General features: G+C 37.8%; 1 protein-coding gene across 1 annotated transcript; it reads left to right on the forward strand.

Moving 5' to 3' along the window:
- Positions 1–2,514: 2,514 nt before the first annotated feature.
- On the forward strand, positions 2,515–13,198 carry LOC124175215 (sodium/potassium-transporting ATPase subunit beta-2-like). Its single transcript, XM_046555234.1, has 6 exons — positions 2,515–2,861; positions 8,303–8,443; positions 9,691–9,810; positions 11,166–11,347; positions 11,436–11,715; positions 12,070–13,198. Exons 1-6 carry the CDS (start codon positions 2,714–2,716, stop codon positions 12,171–12,173), a joined length of 975 nt encoding a protein of 324 aa, XP_046411190.1. The 5' UTR covers positions 2,515–2,713; the 3' UTR covers positions 12,174–13,198.
- Positions 13,199–22,962: the final 9,764 nt, after the last annotated feature.

The following is a 22,962-nucleotide window of genomic DNA, read 5'->3' on the forward strand; positions in this document are numbered from 1 at the left end:
AAAATATGGTACTTCAACATGAAAGATAATAGCCACAGAATATTTAGTTGAAAATGTATCACTTTAGAATCTTGAAAGAATCAAATTTAACAGAGATATTGTACAAAGATGTACCAATCCTTCTGTAGTAGATTTTTTTTTTTTGTACTTAATACGCTATAAAATTTCCCCAAGTTTTCTTTAAAAATTCGCTTAGAAATTCTAAGAAACTCCGTGAATCGGAACGTTTCAAAATTAATCACGCAACATCAGTGAAGTGAGTATGAAATATTAAATTACAGCGTACTTTGATCGAATTTCGAAAAATTAGCGCCAGACTCCCGGTTCTGGAAGAAACAACTGGTGAAATACTGACACAGTTAGCAGAATGTAAACACATGCTGTATACTATGTGACATGAAAGATGGAAAGGAGAGGATATCAACAGAAGCCTAGGCTTAGAAGCATCGATGAGGCAAATGACCGAAAGAAGGCGAGAAGTGACTGCCAATAGAAGCAGTGCCGCGCTTAGAAGAACGGGGCCCGCGGCATCGAATATCCAGAGGCTCAGGATTTCGAATTTTAGTCGAGAAGCATTAATTCGTGAAATGAATGTAACAAAGTTAAATTACAGAGATCTGAAACATGTTTTGTGATGTTTATCGTGGTGTAATAATTGGATGGAATAGATTTGTTTTTAGTGTATGTTTGAATTGTTTGCGTTGTTGATGTTATCCGATGCGAAAATTAGTTTGAGAAACTTTCCGACATTTCTACGATTTTATATATCTCAATTTCAACGTAGAAAATGAATGACGGTATATTTATAAAAACGTTGATGTAGGCATATTGACATCGTCTGACATGTTTTCATCCTTATAGGTTCATTTAAAATAGTCTTTTATTCTTTGACAAATTTATACACATTTCTGCAGCTGTACCTGAAAAATTAATTTCAACTGTTTCCTAAAAATCTTCATTCAGAAATCGATCCCAATTTTACTCGAGACAGCACCGTGAAAAATACGCAGAAGGACCAGAACTCGATTTTTTTTCATAATTGTAGTACAAAAAGAAGTTCTGAAAATATATGAGTTTTCTATAAAAATTATTCCGATTTTCACCTTCAACTCGACTTGGTCGGAAATGATCAAAAAGACAACTATTTTTAAACCTTTCAAATTTTTAATAGATATAATGAAATTGCGAAAGAATGCGAGTTCTTTTCGAAGAATCTTTACAATTTCTTGAAATCTCTCACACACTATCAGAATAATTTAAACTTTTAGGCAGAAATAATATTTGGAAAAGTTTTCCTCAGATGGATCCAAAAACATATTAATTTCCGAGAAATTTTTCAATAAGATTCTAAAAAATTTCTAAGAATTTCATTCACCTTGGATACGTATCGAAATTTCGGAAACCCGAGTGGCGCCTTGGCGACGAACAGTATTTGAACATTTTTAGACAGGGGTGTAACTAGGAATTTAGGAGTCCCAGGGCAAGAACGCAAATTCGGCCTCCGGGGTAAATAATGAAACATATTTTTATGGAGTTTCCAGTCCCTCAGTTCATAAATTTGTTCCCAACAGAACAGTAAGATTTATGAATTCTATTCATTGTAAAGACTGTAATTACCATTTATCCAAAGAAGATATCTTACATTTTGGACTACACACTCGATATAACTATTAATACAGTGACAATATTAAATTCAAATAAGCATTTGAAATGGAAAATATTAGGAGCACGCTAACAAGCTGTTAGATTGGCTAAAATGATATGCTGGCATCTGATGATAAACTAATAACCAAACCTTGCGGAATGCATCTGAAATTACGATACGAAAACAAAAGAGCGAAACATCACGATTATGAAACCGAACGAAATGTTACGATCAGCGTTGCAAACATCTTTCGATAGTATTATGGAATCAGGGTTGTAAATTCTTGTGAATAAAAAATATTCTGAAAAAAATCTAAATACCGTTTCTAAACATCAAAATCATGGTACAAAATGTAGGATTGATTGTCAAATGACCAAATTATAATACACCTACGTAGTGTGGTACACTTGGTGACAATGCCTTAGATTATGCTTAGATTACCGCGGGGATGATGACTTGTTGGATTGACACGTCAATTCTAAGGTTAGATTCGACGGTCATAGGTTATGTTGTTTATATAGATTGAGTTAGTTTCGCGCTCGGCCCACTATGGCGCTGTAGGTTTCTCTGTGTTACCAACATAACTGTCTAATGTAAAAAATTAGCCGTCTCAGATTAATTGTCCCCAAGTGAACATGTACCGCAGTACGTGGTACGCTATATCAATATATGATACGAGATTCCATAATCATAGTCCGTGTTGGCAACACTCATTACGACTTCATTTTTTACCCCTGTCTCGGGGGCCCCAAGGCATTACCCCCGTTGTCCCAGCCTTGTCACGCCCCTGTAATTCCAAGCCCAGCGCACACGGCACAGCGTAACGTTTTCGGTGGGCGAATACGGCACTGTTAGAACGGCGTAGCCAGTGAGCCTAGCGAGTAACCGTCGTGCCAGTCAGAGTTCATTTTTGGTGTGATCGTCAGTTGTCGTAGAGACGGGCGACGTACGGGACGCGAGCGTATCAATTGTTTGGAATTCGTAAATAAGTTGTTATACATCGGTAGGTAAGAACGGTACTAGTAATAATCTCAAACCGCGCCGAGGTGAAGAGTCATCGAGTAAAAAATGACTATGAAAGACACAAAACATGTTAATACCGAGTCGACGAATCTTTACGAAAGGCCGCCGAGTCTCTCGACCGGCCAGTCGATCAAAACATTTTTGTATAATCGAACAACAGGCGCAGTTATGGGCAGGACGGCCAGCAGCTGGGGTAAGTGAGCCTGATTTACCATTTTGGCACCCTTTTAGCTTCTGTGTCTTACGATATTTCTCAGCTATTCTTATTTGCGCGGGTAACTTTCTCAGGCTCAACTTGCTGTGAATGCAACCTGAGACATGGGTGTAACCGCATTGCTCACCAATATCACTGCCGCGTATTCTACACCATAGCCATACAAACCTGCCTGTTTTACTGGTTGAGCGGCAGGCAAGGGCATTACCAGTCGTACCAACTGTAACTGAATTGCACTAAAATAGTGCCATTTTATGTAATCGTAGGAGAAACATTTTACCTATACTTCTGACAGTTTTCTCCTTTCCGAAATTCTCAAAGATTTTATTTAATCTGATGAAATTCCAAAAAATTTTATAAACTCTGATTATTCTGCACGTTATCTAAAATGCTATCACTGATATTTGGTGGAAATTTTAGAAATAGTTTTCAAGTATTAATGGACGGGTTCTACGAAAATTTCGGTAAAACAGCAACTTTTGTCTGTCTTATATGTAACTTGTTCCATAATATCACGCAGAGTTCTGTTTTGATTCCGATATATTGCTCCGGAAAATATCTGCAAATTTTATGTAAAAATGGGAATCCAATGTCATGTAAATAATGAAAATAAAATCATAAATGATCAGAGTTGATACTGAATTTATCAGAATCTTGCAGATATTTATTCGAAAGTAGGGTGAAGTATTTTTCTAGTATAGGAACTGCAGACGCTAAGTTTTCGGCAAACATGTTTAATTTCTTCTATATTTCTGGTATATTCTTTTTCTTCCTTCTATTCAGATAACATAAAGCAAATAGTAATTGTAATCCAATTCAATTTAAAAAATCAATTGTGCCACTGAAATGATAAAATTTTTACAAATTTATCAAAAAAGATGTGTTGCTTGAGTAGCGATGCACGCTTTTCCATTAAATAACTTTCAATAATTGAAAACAGAGAATTTCTTGCGTTTAGTTATGTCCCGTTGTTTTCACGGCACCATTAACTTTTCAAACTTATTATGAAACTGAATTTGTTAGGACGTTCCATGTAACGGTTTTCGAGAATGTATAGCGCAAAATCTATGTGCAGGCGTTGCCCATAGTGAAAAATTTTTTTCCAGTAATTTCGAACGCTTTTCTTAAACACGATAAAGTTACGAAATTTAAAAATATGAATAAAATAACACCTTCTTTAGGAAACAATTTATTGATTATTAATTTTTTTTATAACGCACTCCTGTAGTAGAAACATATATAGTATGCATTAAGTTTTTTCCGAACAAAATATTCAGAAACACGGTAAAAGAATTCAAAAACACATTTCCCGTTTAATTCAGAAATTTTAGTAATATCTCGAGAAAACTATCAATTCATAAAGGTTCTTAGAGAAATGAACCATGTGAAAAGTGTTCAAAGATTAAGTTAAAATTCAATCGACTCAAATCTTTCTTAAAAAATTGACCAACGACGATAGATTGGGGTTAACTAATTTAAACGTGACATCGGCGTGTTCGGAGCAAAGTATATGTTGGTGTCAAATGAGATTAAGTGTATGTATATGTAATTATGTATACATACCATATATTTTTCACTCGACGAATAAAAAATACGGTATTCCGGCTTGCCTTAGGCTTTGCAAGCGATATCCAACGCCCTTCAGTTTCCTGTAGGACTCGTTTCATTCCCGTAACCATTATGCGCAACCTGCAGCTATTCTCAGAGCGAATACAAAAAAATATTCATAGCACTGCAATTCGGCGTTGGATATACTGGACTTTTTTCTACTGTTCACATTTAATTAATAAAGTGGCTTTTCCTCCCGTATGTTTATCTACATTGACCTAATATTACGTAATGGATGTTCAACAGCTTGCGCAACGTATTCCATGCTTGGATGTTTTTTAAATTCGTCTAAAACGAACAATTGAACGCGATTTGTGGTTTCGTATTTCTCTAACCTCGCCCACATGAAGTGTAGCAATATTTATTTTTGTTTTTAACCCACTGTTAAGACTGATATTTTCACCCCGGAATATTACATTATATACGAAGGGGGTCTAGCTCAACTCGACTACCTTCCAGACCTCACACATTTGATTTTTTTTCTTTGTCTGGGTTTCGGAGTTTCCAGCAATCCCAATTTTGATGAAATAGAATTGAATCTGGTCACCAGTCGAAAAGCTGTACCGTACTGAATGAAAAATATGAAAAAAACGATACAACATTCATCAGCTGAAATTCTCAACAAGAAATCATGACGTTTTTACTCCCTGCAAAATGTATCTCTTAAGTAAGAGTTTCACATTTTTTGCTTGTTCAAGTAGACCCTAAAAAAAAAATTAAGAAATTTAAGAATGTTGAACTTTTCAAAATATTGACATTTCTCTATGCGTGATTGAAAATTTTTAATTTTTTTTACCTCAAGTTAGATTCAATAAAAATCAACACGATGTTTTAATTTCAAGATATCGATTAAAAAGTCTTAAACTCAAAACATGCCGCGTTTTGTTTGTTGAAAACTCCGAAACTGAACCTGAAAAACTCTTGGAAATTATTAGCGGAGGTACTTGCGCGTAGTTTAAAAAAATAACAAAGATAAAAAAAATTTGGTGACTTGAGATCCGGAGGATGGTGAAGCTGATTTTCAATATAACGTCACTTTCCACGAAGATTGCATTTCTCGCGCCTCTAACGAATGTACAAATTGTACAAGCTAACGAGGTTGAAGTTAGTGACGTTAACCTAACAAAACATTGGGGAAAAAACCACTGTTTTCTTAATTTTACAATGATATCGAAGGAACTAAGATTTCGAAATACGAGTGTGTTTTGTTTTATTACGATTTATTGAATTCCAAGCAATTCCAAAATTGCGAAATAACGGTTTTTCTTCGGCATGCATCGTTACGATAACGTTACTAACTTCAATACGATATAAGCTGAGTATAAATGCATCAGAGCATCAATAGAAACCGTTGGGAAGACTATAAAGCGTGCTAGGCGTGTCGCTTCCCGCAGTAAATAATCAGAGGGTGCGGTGTTTTTTTTTATTGTGTTGTGCGCCCACTATCAAGGCATGTTACACATGTATACCTGTATACCAGGTGGCAGAATAGCGTATATCGAGCACGAACAAAAAGTTCGTAACTCACAGGAAGAAAGAAACAAGGTCAGTGCGAGGAAAAATCAGGCTATTCGAAATCTACTGGAAATTATCTTCCTTGTAACTGCTTTCGATTATTGCAATGGAATTTCTGATCAATTTAACGCTAGTCAATGAAAGTTACTCGTATTTAAGAGTTGAATTAAAAATTTGAAAATCTTCCGCCGCTTCTGTTTTCCATCGTTATAAGCCAGAGGAAGTAACAATGACTATCGTAGATCACAGATCACATCGTAATTGATCGACAATAACAATTGATTGATTTTATAAATCGGTATTTTTTCTTGTTCGCGATTTTGAATTTATTTCTGACAGTAAAACAATCATTATACCTAAAAAATAAAAAAACTTCGCTACTGTACATGCAGTCTCAATCTTTCGATCTATGTAAAGTCAAAACGAAAAATTAAAAACGACGGTTGTACAAAAAAATATAGAAAAATGACGAGTTTCACTCAAAGTTTATAAAATAAATCGATGGAGATGTTGCAAAATAATTTAGATTTCTTTTATCGTGTATAATTCCTCTAGTATTCTACAAATTAGTCATAATTTTTTTTCATGGAGATATACGGTACCCAATTGTAACATTTCACTATACGTGTGAGTTGATTTGTAATAGTATAATTAGAATTGACAGAATCACAGATTACTTTCCAAACTTCACTTATTGTCAGCGATAGAAACTGGACTAAAGTTATCAATTACAAAAAAGTAAAATAATAAGGAAGGAAAAAACACCGCTTGGTATTCGGCCTATATCTGTATCTAACTCTAATTCCCCGCAGTTGGATTTGCGCAGCTCTTTAAACCGGCTGGATTTTTCCAGATTTTGCATCGCCGAGGCTTCGGGCTTAACAATTAACCCAACCGGGTATCTTTCGTTCCGTTCTAGTATTGTCAAAGCTACAGGTATAACACTTATATTATATCTATGGTCATCACTGCGAACAGTGTTCAGAGTGTGACGCTCTTCAGCTTCGCGGTGTAGGTGAGATCAGAAATTTAGAGTCCCTCTGTTGCGTGGGTCGCTCTGCCTTTTCTACATTGTTCTACACAAGCCTCTTACACGTCGGTGTATGAAGCATGCGTTATATTCCGTGGTCTGTGGACAGGTCCCAAGTTGCGTAATACGGTAATCCTTCAATTTACAACCAATTGACCTCGATGTACACGTTTCTATGAAGGGAAGTTCAACAATTACCATTCAACGGAAGATGTACAGGGTGTTGTGAAATTCGGTAGCATCGTACTTCTGAACTGGAATCTGCAGTTTTTCGATTGGTCGATATTTATTCAGTGTATTTTTGCACTTACATGGAAGGTATCCGAGGTCGATCTCACCGATTTCATTTCTTTTGTAATATGTTGTAGTAGACTAAAAACTAAGCGACACGTGTTTTTTTTTATCTGCCATTAAACACTTTTAACGGGGTGAAACCACCCGCCAAAGTGAGACATGTCAAGCGGTGATTTGGCAGTTTTATTTTTTTTTTTTGTACTAGAGAAAATTTTTCCAGTTGGATTGGATAAAAAATATTATGTTCTGTGGGTGAAACTGCCAAAGCGACCCTTGGCATGTTTTATTTTGGAGGGTGGTTTCACCCCTTTAAAGTGTTTAATGGCAGATAAAAAAATACGTATCGCTTAGTTTTTAATCTATTATGACATATTACAAAAGAAATCAAATCCGAGAAATCAACCCTGGATACCTTCCTTGCTAGTTGCATCCGTCTCGTATAGTCGGCTGTGTAATACGGGTGCTTGAAGTCCTGCGAAATCCTTTGAGTTTCGAGTGACATTTTGTAAATCCCGAAGTTTTGTGAAATATCGTCAAGTCCCGTGAAGTCATGTATGAAATATTATAAAATACTGTGAAATTTTGGCAAACTCTTATTAAATGTTATTAAGTACTCCGTGATATCCCTTGAACTTCCAAGGAGTTTCAAACAATTCGTTAAAGTTCTTAAAGTCTAAGGAATTAGACTTTCATGTGGTTATCATTAGGAGAACAACCCTCCGAAAACTTATGCGGTGACTTGAGGTCCTACAAAGTCTTGCAAACTTTGGGAAATTTTCAATTTTGCGACATTTTTTTGAATGCAATGTGCGTCAAATTTCGAAGTTTTCTGTACTCTTGCGAAATTACGTCAGGTCCCATAACATCTGGGAAAGGTTTTGGGACCTTACACGAACTTTTCGAATTGTCAATGCAACTTTTCTAGCGCATAACTTTTGACGGTAAAACTGATGATTTGGCTGATTCATTTCAGGAAAGATTGGTCTCTTCTATTTGATATTCTATGGTGTTCTTGCTGCTCTGGTTGCGATCTGCTTTTGGGTCTTCTTTCAAACCTTGGACCCGAGAATACCGACATGGCAGTTGGATAGATCCATAATTGGCACAAATCCAGGTAAGCTAGTATCGCCATGCAGCATCAAAAGCTTTTCAGATATTTTCAACATGAACGCAAAAATTGACATCGATCCCGGCATATTACCATTCAAACTATAGTAACAACGTTTCGAAACATTTCAAAACATTTTGAAACATCTCACACAAATCCGATATCTTATCAGCGGTTCTTGTGCCTATAAACATTATGTAAACATGTAAACTAAATCAACAGAAATATTTATTCCAAAATTTACACGCTGTAGAGACTTATGACAACCAAACTGTGAACATGGTTCTCACAAAATGGCTTTGCGCTGGATAATAAAGCTGATCGCTTAAGCTTCGCTTTTAGCTAAATTGAACATGACTGAACAGATAACTTTGTGCAAACGATTACTCTTTTATTTTGCTACATTGCATCACTAAAGAGTGAAATGTGAGTTAAAAACGACTTTTAAAATTAAATACGACACGGTTAGCGCGACCAATATTCTGCCCTCGGGAGGCGTATGCCCACATTTTAGATGTTGAAGCAAATTACGTTATTAAAGAAAGATTGTTACATTAAATAATCGCAATGAATTTGAATGAAGCTTGACTATCGGAATGTGTAAAAGTCTCGTTCGTAACGTTGGCGACAAGATTTCATGGTCAATTGCACACACAGATGTAATTTACCAAAGCTTGTTGCTCGCACAGCAATTAGAGACTGTAAAACGCCGCTTTGATAATCATCCTTTATCACATTAATTAAATAATGTACAAACGATTCATTCGTTATCATAATAATGTAAATTCACCAGCGTGAGATTACATCTGAATAAATATTGCGAAAGTTTAGGTATCATAATTTAATCATAACATAATTAATACCACGATTGAATCCCTAAGGTGAAGGGATCAGTAAAAATTCCCATACCTACATCGGGCGGAAAGTGGAAACGAGGTACCTCAGCGCCTGCAGATAGGCAACCGGGCGTTACATTTTCGATCTTGAGATGGCAAATTGTAACTTGGGTTGCCTATGTGTAGGCGCTGAGATGACTTGTTTCCATGTTCAGACCCGGTAGATACCTATTTTCGTTTTCAAAATAAAAGCTGAACTTGTGATCTTTTTGGTGTCAGTAGTACAATAATTTTTCCTTAAGGAAAAAAAGGAAAAATCAAAACAGTTTTTTTTTTTTTTCCTTCCTCTGATTATCAATCATCCTTATAACTAATATATATGTGTCGGTGAAACACTACATTTTTCCTATATTTCAGGCCTAGGCTTCAGACCAATGCCACCAAGTGAGAACGTTGAAAGTACGTTGATATGGTACAAGGGAACGGATCGCAGCAATTATGCTCACTGGGTGGACTCGTTGGAACAATTTTTGGAAGGTAAGACATCGAAATCATCTGCTTTAGTGTTTATTCATTATTCATTATCCCAACAGGCGTAACGTTTTTTCTTCCTGTCAACTCCTCGCTCTTCCTTTTCTCACAATCAGAAGAAAGTGAATAAGGGAAATTGTTAGACTCACCGCAAAACTAGAAAGTTGAGTTGTCACTAGATTACAACGTTTTAAGGTCTAGAGAGACGCGTCTCATATTGAAATGACAAAATCAAACAAAAAAATGGAATATTAAATTTGTTAATGTTTTATGAGTTTGAACGGATCCGAGCGGAAAGTTCTTAGGCTGGCTCGTCGAGGTCAACAAAATTACTCACTTGTATTTTTGTCTTATATCTTCAAAGAGGGTTTCGTTTTACTTATCATGTGTTACGTGTTTCTTCCAACAACGCAGACTTGTTTGTTTTCTGGTTTTGTTGGTTGAAACATTAGAAGAACGACTGAATTACGTTGTTTGATCTAACCGGTTTGAAATACTGGTTTTCATTTAATCTGTTGCCATCTCCACCTGTTTTTTTATATCTTAGAAAATTTACGATACGTCATATTTTATGACGAGTATGTCGCAAATGTTATTTGTTCAAGGTTCTTACATGAAATGAAAAAATGGATAGTCGAATTTAAAGAGATGTATTGGATCCTCCTGTTTTACCTTCAAGATCATATGATCGTATTATATACTTTTTTCGTCTCCTATGCAATGAAATTTTTTCAAATTCTGGATCATGATAGGATTTATCATCACGCTTGTGTATTAATGAGAAAAAGTTTAGAAAATTAATGGGCATACTCACGTACTCGCACCTGAATTTTCCTCATTTTGATGTGAGGTACTGTATACCTATACAATTGAAAATTATATGTCTAGTATATTTCATAGAATTACCGATCTATTCTCAGTGACGACAGGACCGAGAACATAAATTCTGTATTTTCCGAAAGTTTGAAGTGATAATGTGAGAGTTAAAAAGTGCTATTTTTGTTAATATTAGAGGCTATACGTCACAATGCAAAAAAAGGACATAATAGCCGAATTCTTTGTGCATTTCTGAACAAGAACATACTGATATATTTCGACTTTAAGTAAAAATAAAAATACGGCATGAAAAGTACAGACCGTGATCGTGATTTCTTATTTTTCATGGTATTTCTTTATTTTTGTATTTAGTGTGTTCCTGTTCAGAATTGCATATATGTAGAGTACAGCTCGCATACCCTGTTTCGCATTGCGATGCATAGTCTCTGATGATGACCAAAATGAAAAACATTTAATGCAATCGGTAAGAACTGACTATAGGCACGTCCTTAAAGACGAATTAGTGTAACGGATGCTTACCTCAGTTTACAGGAAGCCTGGTTTGACTCCCGGTAGAGGTGCCAATATCCACAACTGCGATTTTGATCAACTTCCGTCACCGGGGCAAGTATGCGACGTTGATATAAAAAATTGGGACCCCTGCACGAAGGAGAACAATTACAACTACCACAAATCGGCTCCGTGTGTTTTCTTGAAGCTGAACAAGGTCAATATTGGCGGCTTTGTGATCGACAAATTAAAAGCCAGCTGCTGAAACTTGTTCATAATTTTACAGAATTCAATATCCGTTCCAGATTTACGGATGGAGGCCGGATTATTACAACGACACTAAATCACTGCCTGAGAAAATGCCACGTGACCTAAAAGAACATATAGTTGACTTGGAAAAGAAAAATGCACTCGAATTGAATACAATTTGGGTAAGCTGCGAAGGTGAAAATCCCGCCGACATGGAGAATATTGGCCCGGTTAAAGTTCTACCGAGACGTGGATTTCCGGGTTACTTTTATCCTTTTGAGAATTCCGAAGGATACCTCAGCCCTCTGGTTGCCATCCACTTCGAAAGACCTCGAAGTGAGTATAAATTTAGCAATTTTACATCGGGTCGTTTCGTGGAAATGTTTATAATAGGATAAATTAGTCTGCGTTCGTACAATTTGGAGTAAATTTTACCGTTCGAAATTGCTTCATTGGTCACGATTGGACGAAATAAGGAGTCTGTCAATCTGGACCGCTGTGAGAAATATCTACCGGTAAACTGTACTTTCAGTTGTTGAAATGTAGGCGGATCTTGGTATTTATCTTAAATTGCATAAATGCTGGTGGATTTTGACCAATTACACCATGGTAAATTGGTCCAAATTTTCATAAAATAACCCGGCACGTACGAACAACATTCCATTAATTTTTTTTTCTTTGTATTTACAGCTGGAATTTTAATAAATGTTGAGTGCAAGGCGTGGGCTCGCAACATAAAACATGATCGTGTTTCTGGAATGGGAGCTGTGCACTTTGAGCTCATGATTGATTAGTCAATCAAAGAATATTTATGCGAAGAATCTCAAATTATACCTCCCCTTTTTTTTATTTCGAAATATCCCAATGCCGGCTAACAAGGTGAAAAGAAATACGAGAGTATAGCATCAGTAGTTTATTGACTGTTTACAATTCGCATAAAAACTGATTAAAGTGCCTTTTAATTATCACACTATAAGTGACAAGGAGAGGTGGAAAATATAAGGACTTAAAACTCTCTTGAACCAAACTTGAATTTGGTTTTATGCCTTACAAATAAATATTACTATTGTTACTATTATTATCACTTCTGTTAATAATATTAGTAGATTAGCAATTAAACTACGTTGGAAATACGTATGACAAACAACATATTGTGTTCTTCTACACGCGGAGTGCCTTTCTCATAGTTTATGATAGTCATATGATAACGTATAAAAATAATTAATATAATCGCGTCAAATTGTTCAAGGAGTATTTTCATTCATACAAGTCGAAATTTTAACGGTATATGATAATAATAATACCCACATACATTATCGTTAATAGTAATTTACATTATTTAATAATACATTTTATGATTATTATAATATGATAATAATATTGTATATTGCTTCTATGCGCGCATGACGAGTGTGCGAGTCTTAGACAGTGTATGTATCTGTGTTTGAAATATTTTGCTAATATATACTGGCCTTAGAGCAAACTGATGTAACGAGCGTAATAAACGCGTGAAAGTCTAGATGTGAGGAAGAATACAAATTTCAACACAGTCATATATCAAAATACACGACATCTGAGCTACACTTGGTTCATGATCTCAAAATTGTTTTTCCTCCAAACATTCATAATTACCAGAAAGCGACGTCGAAAAAAACTGAGAAAAGAAAAGATAATTCTCATTTGACCCCTTTATCTCTTCTCATTCCTTAAGATCTGGCGTTCAATATTCGCAATATGTATAGACTGCACAAAAATCAATTAAATTATGTATAAAACTCAATTTCGTGAAAATCTACAAATAAAACTCTCCTTTGTGTAATTTTCACTTGAATAAATATCCTTATGTATAAATTTCAAAGTGTAGGAAAATTGGAAAGTTTGCAAAGACAGCACTCACTTGAAAAAAAAAAAAAAAAAAAAATTGAAAACAAATTGAAAACAAATGTTTTCCTATTATCGTGCGCAAACTTCGATTTTGCGCACTCATTTGCATTCGCAAAGTGGCACTTTCCCATACGCTGAGAAGAGCGTGCGGGAATGTAGTACACACATTCGTTGCGCGAAGGCCGCTGGCTCGAGCGTCGGTTTGTTTACATCCCGCCGTATTTGTCTTCTTTGATAGACCTGTCGAAACGTGCGTTCTACGTTCTGTATGTTTTCAAAGAACGCGAAAGTTATCAGTCGCTTCGCATACGCTTTTTCGAAAGAACACCGTCAAGTGAGCGCTGATAAAAATGAATAGTGTACAAAGTTCGTGTAAATATATAACGTGTAGAAGTGAAATTTTTTTTCAATCTAATAAATTTATATTAGTTTTTTTAATTTACTTTTTTTTGGTCAGGGGGGCTTACCCCCCCTCCCCCTTTCCATGCGCCCCTGCGCCACCACTCTATGCATCACAACCTTTTATAATAATTATATGGGTCGAACTTTGCGCAACTTAATAGGAAAAATAGTATACGATACTCGTACGCTGTGTAGGTGTACCCACACTCGATCTTCTGTCGCCCTCGCTGTGCTCGTACGATAAACTCCGCTCGTGCGAAAATCACCTACTTTGCACACCCGTATCGTGGTGTGCTATTTTCTCAAGAATTTAAAATTCAAATGGTGATTGGTGAATAGGGTGACACAGTTGAACTTGTCAGTTTGCATAGACCAAATAACACTAGATTTACTTGTTTTCGTGAGTTATTCTGAAAGTAATTATACAAACAAGAATCGATGATAAATACCGTGATAACGATAAGTAGAGTGTAGCTTACGGTACAAACTAGAAATCGCCTACACATAAGCAACCGGTGTTACGGTTATAGGACGATAATTTTAATTGCCTACAAACAGGCGCACCGGACCTGTATCGTGCAGCCGCCAAAAAACCTGGTTTTACTACCGTAACTATTGGTGTAAATTTCTCTAACACGAAGACGCTTAATTTTTTTTACATTCGTACCATTATTTTCATACCTCACGGTGAATTCGTCTGTCCCATGCCTATTGGGATCCAATATATGAGCATGCTTGGAGCCATATGGTGTCGCAGTACCAGATAATGAGCTGATGGTTTTAGCAGAACTGCATAAATGTGAAGGAATGGAGATCTCTATTCAAGCGGTTAAATTCATATTTAGTTGTTTTAATGGTTACCCTGCTGCATGACCGATTTCGAAACACGCTAATTTTTAGAAATTAATTTCGGAAAACCTGGTGCAATATCAATGATTTTTTTATATCAACTCATGTACACGTTAAGGAGTGTGTTTGAACATTTTTATTGGAAAGACATATAATTTGATAGAGATCTTCGAACCTTTCGATAGTTTTCTGCGCTGTCGGTCTGTGTACATGATATTGTAAGTATCGATGGTCTGTCGCAAAAAAATATGCTTATTAATTACATTGTATTAGCTTTCGGTTGACGGAGCTCTTTTTTCCTGTTTGATAACAAAAAAAACATTCCTCAATTTTTTTTATATTTTTTGCTAAGGGATACGTTTTATTATTATTAGTATAATTATTGTACAAAAAATGGAAACAATGAAATGATCCGTGAGCCAAAAAATACTATTCTTTAGAATGTGTGTACTAAATTTCAAGTCGATTGATCGATTACAACTCAAGACATCGATTACACGATTTTTTTCAAAAGAGTGTATCGTGAGTGAAAAAATTACCTCATGTTAAATGATTTGACTCAAAAGATATTTTAAATATCGACATAAACCTTATTACATATTATTCTTAATTATCGAAACTGTACATACAAGGGTGAAAAAACTGAAAATTCCACAGTAGGGTAACCCTCTAAGTCGATTAAGAATGAAATAGAATGAATCGCAGAATGAGGTATATTTAAATATTACAAAGCCAGCGTATAATTCATCCGACCAGTTTGCATATTTTCATAATTTGGTTTCCATTGCTTACGATGATCAACTCAATTGAGCATAAATTGTGAGCATGTGTTCAATATGCGTGAAATTTTTGGTGTATTTTGGAAATATCTTTTGGAGTGATGGGAAATACAGAAGATTTGTATTTTATCAATAGGTATTTATTATTCGACTGTCGTGATTGCGGATGTTCAACAAGTTGATCAAACACTCTCCAGGTGGGTGAAAATTATGATTTGCGGATATATAGCGAGAATGAAATTCCGAGACAGGCCCCCGAGCGAGCAGCCTATTTGCCCTGTGTCAAGGTAATTTTGATGAATATTGGGATTTGAAGCGAACAAAGAATGTTGGTTTAGTGAGGAGGGCGTGTTTGTTATTTTGATGAGCTATAATGGGATCTTGGGTGTTGATGCATGGCGCGTAGCAGGGTGCCGCGGCCGAATCACGCCGGGCCCGAGGCTCCGGACCCCCGCGGACAGGCCTCAGGGTCCGCCACCCGTCCATCAGCCGTCACGTTTATGTATTTAGACATATCTCACCGAGGCCTACCTGGCTCAGTCCCGAGGTACCTTATCACTGACGCTGAGCATATTTCAACATTAATTTCACAGATGATGATGTATTGTGAGCACAGATGCGGCTGGGTATCCGCGTGAACTCGGTTCACTATGATGCTTTTTTTAAAATCACGCTGTGCCGCGGATGGTCCTACACTCCTCGGACTGATCGGCTGTCTGGTATTCGTCCGAAATCGAGCACTCTAACAACAAAAAGTTAACTACTCACCCTCGGGGCTTTAGGTCTTTATAATTAGATTTTGTACACCGTGGAAAGAAAGGAACTGGAAGAAATTCGGCTTTATCAAGTCTTCCGAGATCGGTGTTCCGGTATCATCAACAATTTTTTCAAGGGAAGAACAGTTATATTTGATCAACTGAATTTGGAACCGTGAAAATCGATCAAATCTGTTGGTTCTGCAGATTACAATATAGCCAGTTGAAAACGAACGGTATTCCTATCGGCAGAACTTGACTCGGTATATTTTCCAACAGATGGCGCCTACATAAGCTCTTTCTGCAGTGTTATTGCACAGGTTCAACTGGCACGTCAATTCCGCCAGATTCTTATTTTGGATTGTGTTAAGCTCTTGTGTTCCCAGAAGTGAATTAGTTTCAGTTGACATGGACCATTTCGTTCGTCACAAGCAAGAAATCCAGCCGAAAGTATCGTGTGAACATAATTGAATAAATTGTTCGGTTTATTAAGGTATGTTATGGCATTGCTACAGAATCGCTTCCAACTTTGAGAAATGATAAGATTCACGATCACGCTTACGTAGTAAACTTCAAAGAATCTAAACTTCATTCGTTTTTACCCTATGATTTTTTAAACCTATCTCAAAAACACCCAAATTGATTTTTATGAAACAAGAAAGAAAAAAAAACCACTTGGTTTCCGAAATGAAACATTTTCACGCAAGATTCAGGGTGGGATCTCATTTTTTTTTTTTACATGTTTCTATTACAATACATACCGTATCTCCGATTTGATTACTTGTTTTTTAAATTGTGTCTTCAGCTCTGAAACGCACTCACGTTTTTGTAGAACTGGAGAAACAATTTAAAATATCAGTAATCAAGTGGAATATGCCGTACGTGTTATAATAGACTTCTAACAGGTATGGAAATAGAAAAAAACGTTCAATAAAATAGTAAAAATGAGAAAAAAAATAAAAAATAGGTAAAAACGAGGTTCCGCTCTGAATCTTGCGTGAAAATGTTACATGTCGGAAATCAATTGTTTTTTACTTGTTTCATAAAAATCAATTTGGGTATTTTTGAGATAGGTTTAAAAAATTACAGCGTAAAGACAAGTGGCTTAAAAAATTTGAAAAAATTCCTTGAAGCTTTTCAGGGGTCGTACTAACGTGGAAAATATCCTTCATGGAATTAAAAAATGTTACGGTCAATCGTTTATCGAGTTGGCGTGGAAATCCCCATTCTCGAAGGTCTTCTTTGTGACCACACTACGACAATTGAAAACTAGACAATTTCTCGTAGTTTTAAGAGATCACATTGCTCAGGGAAGAGTAAAATTATAAAAAGCCAATTTGCTTGCTTCGTCTGTACCGTGACACCGGGGCTGTGCTCAAGTGCTGAGCTCGAAAAACGGAAAGTTTTATTAACCGCGCGAATGATCCTTAAATCCCGTCGAGGTCCGACAATCAATTCTCGCTAATTCCCGTTATCGAATTACCCCTTGTTACCGGGCAACGGACGGTGAAGAAGGAGATTTGCGCGGAGTGGAAAAGGCCTCCCCAGCGTCCTTAAAGGAAGCCCGGCCCCTTCTATTTACTTCATTTTTCCTCCTTTCCCGGTTCCGCCCGGGAGCGAGCAGAGACAAGGACGCACACACGTATCCTCGCAATGTCCTGCGAGGGAGGGAGGCGGACTCGCAGCAGTCGCCCCTTGAGCGGCGTGCTCGGTCGATAAAACAATTGCCGGGGGGATAATCGGCATTATTTACGCCGGATCCACTCGCAGATACACGCGGGCCGGGCGCCCGAGTCAAATTAGGTTGGTGGGTAGGCACGAGATTCTCCCCGGCAGTTGTGTAAGCCCCGGGGTGATCTCCTGCAGCGGGTCCGGGTGGCTTATGGCTTATCCAATCCGCCCGCCCTGCCGCTAAAGTGGCTCCAATTAGATACGTCACGGGATTTCGATGTCAAGCTCGAACCGAATCTCTCCCTCGGGACTTTCTAAACCTTCTTTCTAAACAAGTTATGGTGTACCTTGAGCACGGTTACACTGCAGTCATGAGATGTGCTTAGTTCCTACGTATACGCCTTTGTTTGCGCTGTACGATTTTACGTTTAGAAACTTGGATGAAGAGAAGCCAGAATTCTACGACCAAGAAATCGTCATCGGCTTTTGTTTTTTGATCACTGACGCGAGTACGAGTAAGAATAGCACATCGTGTCACGAGGAGACAAACTCGGTCTTTTAAGTTTGCAATATGAATCGTAGGTGAGCCGATGATGAATATTGCAAATAACGTGCAGCGATAAAACCGTTGCCTCCTTGTTGCACACGATTATTTCCACAGCAAGAATATGTTGCGCGTTTTGTCGAAAAGCACAAAATTGAGGGCAGGGTCGTGTAATATCAGATTTGTTTGCGACAGCGCATGCGCGCAATATAGAAAAGACCACTTTTAACTCCTAGGACGTAAAAGTGGTCTTTACTGTACTCCGTGCATACGCATTTGCGGACGCACTCTACCGTCATAGAAACAGATACTTTGTGTAAGAAAAACATGCATGAAAAAACGCGCAAAACATGCTCGCGTTAAATAAAATCGATTAACAATAAGCTGGAAAAAGTTATTTAGAACTTTTCGCTATTCTGATTATTTTTCTAATTATTTACGAAATTGAATATTTCTGACAAGATTTTTATTTTCACAAGAAATGAGAATAGCGTGAAATATTAGATCAGTCGGTTTTTCTTGATGTTTCAATCACAAGAATGGTACAATCCGTTGAGCAAACCAGGAGGTGAGAACATCACCAGAATTGTGCTACGAGTAACAAGTAGTCCCGAATTAACGCTATCGGATTTCCAACTGCTATGGCCGAATTTGGGTAGAGAAATTCTTTTTCCCACAATTGTCATATAATTTGATGGCGCCTTAATGTTTTGACACCGGGGGAACATGATAAACATCGTAAGAATATCGTGCTATAAACCTTCGAGGGGTACACAAGCTTTTCGAAAACATCGTTCATTGTCTTCCTTTTTGGATCGTTAAAGTTGTATCTGCACCGACGTAATTCAATTATTGCTTATGGGTTTTCGAACAGAAAGGATTGTAGGTCGATTACCGGAAGGGGAGGGTAAATTGCATGAAAATGGCGCTGTACGAGCAGCAATTTCGAAGTTAAAACATTAATGTGTTAAGAAATGCGCCTCTTCAGAGCACAATTATAGAATATTAGTGAGTAGGTGACATGTTTACATTAATTAAACATTAATTTCGATATCTCCAAAGTCCGACGTGATAGCAAAAAAGGTTGTTTCTTTTAAACGGATTGATACGAGCACTCCCTGTCGATTGGCACCCGATGGTCAAAAGCTGGTCTATTCACCTTAGAATGCCCCATGCGCTCTCATCCCTCGCTCCCTAATCGTAGTAGGCATATTAGTCGAGAGATTATGGTAAAGTAACTACACAACGATCGGGGTTGGCGCTCACGCTCTAACCCATGTGCAAACACAGCCACGGGCATGCAAACAGGGCTTGCAGATCACATAACCCAATACGCAAAAGAGCTGTCCTATGGGGGCAGGAGGGGGAATCGAGGAAGGGATCGAGGGATACGAAGTTGGGTTTGCAGAAGAGAGTCTCCCCGGGTGAGCGGACTTGCGGCAGGCGGGGATTGTCAACCCGGGAGGAGCTTCGGGCAGTCAGTCAGTCACCGCGTTGCCCGTCGTTCGGGGTGCATGCGTAATGAGCCCGAATGTGGCGCGGAGTCAGGAACGCCAACCCCACGTCGGGCGGATGGCGCTGCACCTCCTGCCTGGAATTGTAGTACGTCATACCTCTATCTGCATATGTATACACTGTACACGCACGCATCCAGAAAGATCTAGTGTTTGTTTGTACAAGGTGTCGGCAGACTATAGCGACGAGAGCAAATACGACCGGCACCCTCTCGCCTTACGTTTGTGTCTGTCTTCTAGCCACGACCCCCGTTATTGTTTTCCTACGCAAACCCGGTATTTAAGCCAGCGTATGCTAGCCCATGTTCAGATAGTAGGATCAAAACGACTCGCGATGTCGAACGCATCTGAATTCTCGAATTTTACCGCGCATTCAGACTTTCAGTTAGCCCGATTAAGTACTCGGCTAAAGTACCTGCGTGATTGTAGGTTTTTTTTATTACCCTCGAACGGGCCAATGAAATAGAATTTCCTTTCACCATTTAACTGATTAGATATTGTACCGAAGTTCTTGCTATATATCTGTATAGATATTGATTTTATATTAGAATCTATAAAACACTTGTTTCTTTCACCATCTTATACCAACCGACCAAGCAAGTTTTCTCAAATCTTTATCCATAGAGCTGCAGGGTCGTGTGGATTTGTTACTCGGATGATTTTTGGTTTAGTCAAAGCGCTCCAAAGTTCGAAGAAAATAGAATTTGAGGGTCGTAAAGGCAAATGCAATTTTCTGTTAAAAAAAAAAAAAGACAAATATCAGACTTCAGAGTTGTAATCAACCTCAAAATTGAGTCACAATTAGTTAATTGTCTCAAGAACCTGAAATAAAAGTATTCGTTTCTCGAAATTCGTTAACTTCATAAACCAACTACATAATACATATACAGCGGTTTTGTGCCCCCTTCATAGCCCGAAAATTTTCCTCCAAACATATGTTTTGATGAAATAATTACAGTCGTTACGACATTCTAACGATTGATTCAGAATTTCTGTAACAGTACTGACAAAATTGTTGTAATAAAAAATGAAATTCTATATACCTTTTGAAATTGGTTTGACTTGACAGAGCGATGTAGCGATAGATAAGAAAAAAAATAAACCACTTATATACGATTCCATCGTTCCCTGACCTGACAAAATATGAAGAGCAGAACCTGCAGACTGAGCTAATCCCCCTGCGGATAGGACATCTATACAGAGAGAGAGTGGTCAGTTGTCTACCCTTGTTCAGAATGCATTATTCTCTTTCGAACAGTCGTCCCTCAAGATAGAATACAAACGGCGGCGCGGCACAGCGTTTCGGAGGATTCGGCCCCCTTCGCAGCCCGATCATAGACGTATGATAGTGTATACCTAACATTTTCTTGAAACACCTGCGCGTCTTGTGCTCTGAACTGACTTCGACCACACGTTCCCCCATTCGGGAACAGAGAAGAACGATGACTGGCCGCGTACGCCGTTGTCACTGTCAACCACAATGTGTCCATCCAGGTCCCTGAATCATCTCCAAAGCGATTATTGATCGGTCTGCATAGAAATCATCGAGGAACCAGAATCTAGGTGAGATTAAACGTGAACCTCATGGTATAACAAACGAGTCCGAAATCCCATAATCTACTTTCCAATTGCATCTTACTTTTTATCCACGATCCGGAAGTTGTAATCATTTTATCTTTATTACCTTTCAGAATCCACGATCCTTATATCATTTCCTCGGGCAAGGGAGTTCATTTTCCCGACTTTCCATTATAAGATACGAGTATTTTATTTTTATATGTAGGTATACTTGTGTGTGGGCTATGGCGTATATGTACACTTGGGGACAATGAGTCTGAGACGGCTAATTTTTTACATTAGGCAGTTATGTTGGCAGCACAGAGAAACCTACAGCGCCATAGTCGGCCGAGCGCGAAACAAACTCAACCTCAATAAACATAACATAACCCATGACCGTCGAATCTAACCTTAAAATACCGCGGGAATAATGACTTGTTAGATTCACACGTATTCTAAGGTTAGATTCGACGGTCATGGGTTATGTTATGTTTACTGAGATTGAGTTTGTTCCGCGCTTGGCCGACTATGGCGCTGTAGGTTTCTCCGTGTTGCCAACATAACTGTCTAGTAGAAAAAATTATACGTCTCAGATTGATTGTCCCCAAGTGTACATACCTACATAACACGCCTGAGATGCCTTGGGTGAATTAGTGCAGTGTCTGGCATGCAGGCCAAGTGCACATTACAGTCGCTTAACTTCTTAAATCGCGGCAATTAATTCAATACTTGTATCTTATTCGCTCGTTTGCTCGCTTTCCTGCAATACGCTCGTTCTCTCGGCTGTTAAATGCTTCAGGTAGGTATAGTATAAGCAAGACGCTGGCGAGCTCAAGCGGCGTTGTTTATTTATACCCATGGATTTACGATTAGTCATACTCATATCTACGATTATATATGTACGCGTTATGCTTGAGATCTCCCTCCCTCAGAGTGTGGATACATAAATTTGTGTAGAGGCCCGCGTGCACGAAGATGCCACGTTCAAATTTTGAGTGTGTTTCCAATTCCGTGGTAAAAAAATCTCTCTACATCGTAAAACTGTTTTCAACTCTAACAATATAATCTAAGAATATACGTTTTTGGTATGCCTTTGAGAATTACAGACTCACATCATAGGCGATGAATTACATAACGTATCAATTGAATCACCTAAAGATTATGCACATTATACGACACAAAGTCTAGTCCAAATGCGGAAGGTTATTGTACCATCACTAATTGTAAGCCCAGAATAAGCTACGTTTCAAGTGATCTACGGTGCTTCAATGGCTAGAATAAATTAGGCCACACATCCACAAATATGAGTGAGGCGCGAAGCGCGCAGACATACAGCCCTTAGTAAGTAAATAAATAAAATACTCTATAAGATTACATTTCATATTTTGCTGGCAAGAGTCAGCAGAAAATTTTGAAACAATATTTGCAATTGTGAGGATAAGATTTATTTACGACCGACAATTTGTACTCCAAGCAAGATGGCGCCGCATTGAGTGATCAGCTGATCGTTTTGGTTTCAGTTTCCACTGATCGTGAATAATACAAATACAAAAGGACAGAGCGAAATACATGTTGAAAAGTAACTTTTAAAATTATTTACGACACGGTTATCTCTATGCATTTTGACG

Source organism: Neodiprion fabricii, chromosome 2, assembly GCF_021155785.1.
Source record: "Neodiprion fabricii isolate iyNeoFabr1 chromosome 2, iyNeoFabr1.1, whole genome shotgun sequence".
NCBI classification, from domain to species: Eukaryota; Metazoa; Arthropoda; class Insecta; order Hymenoptera; family Diprionidae; genus Neodiprion; species Neodiprion fabricii.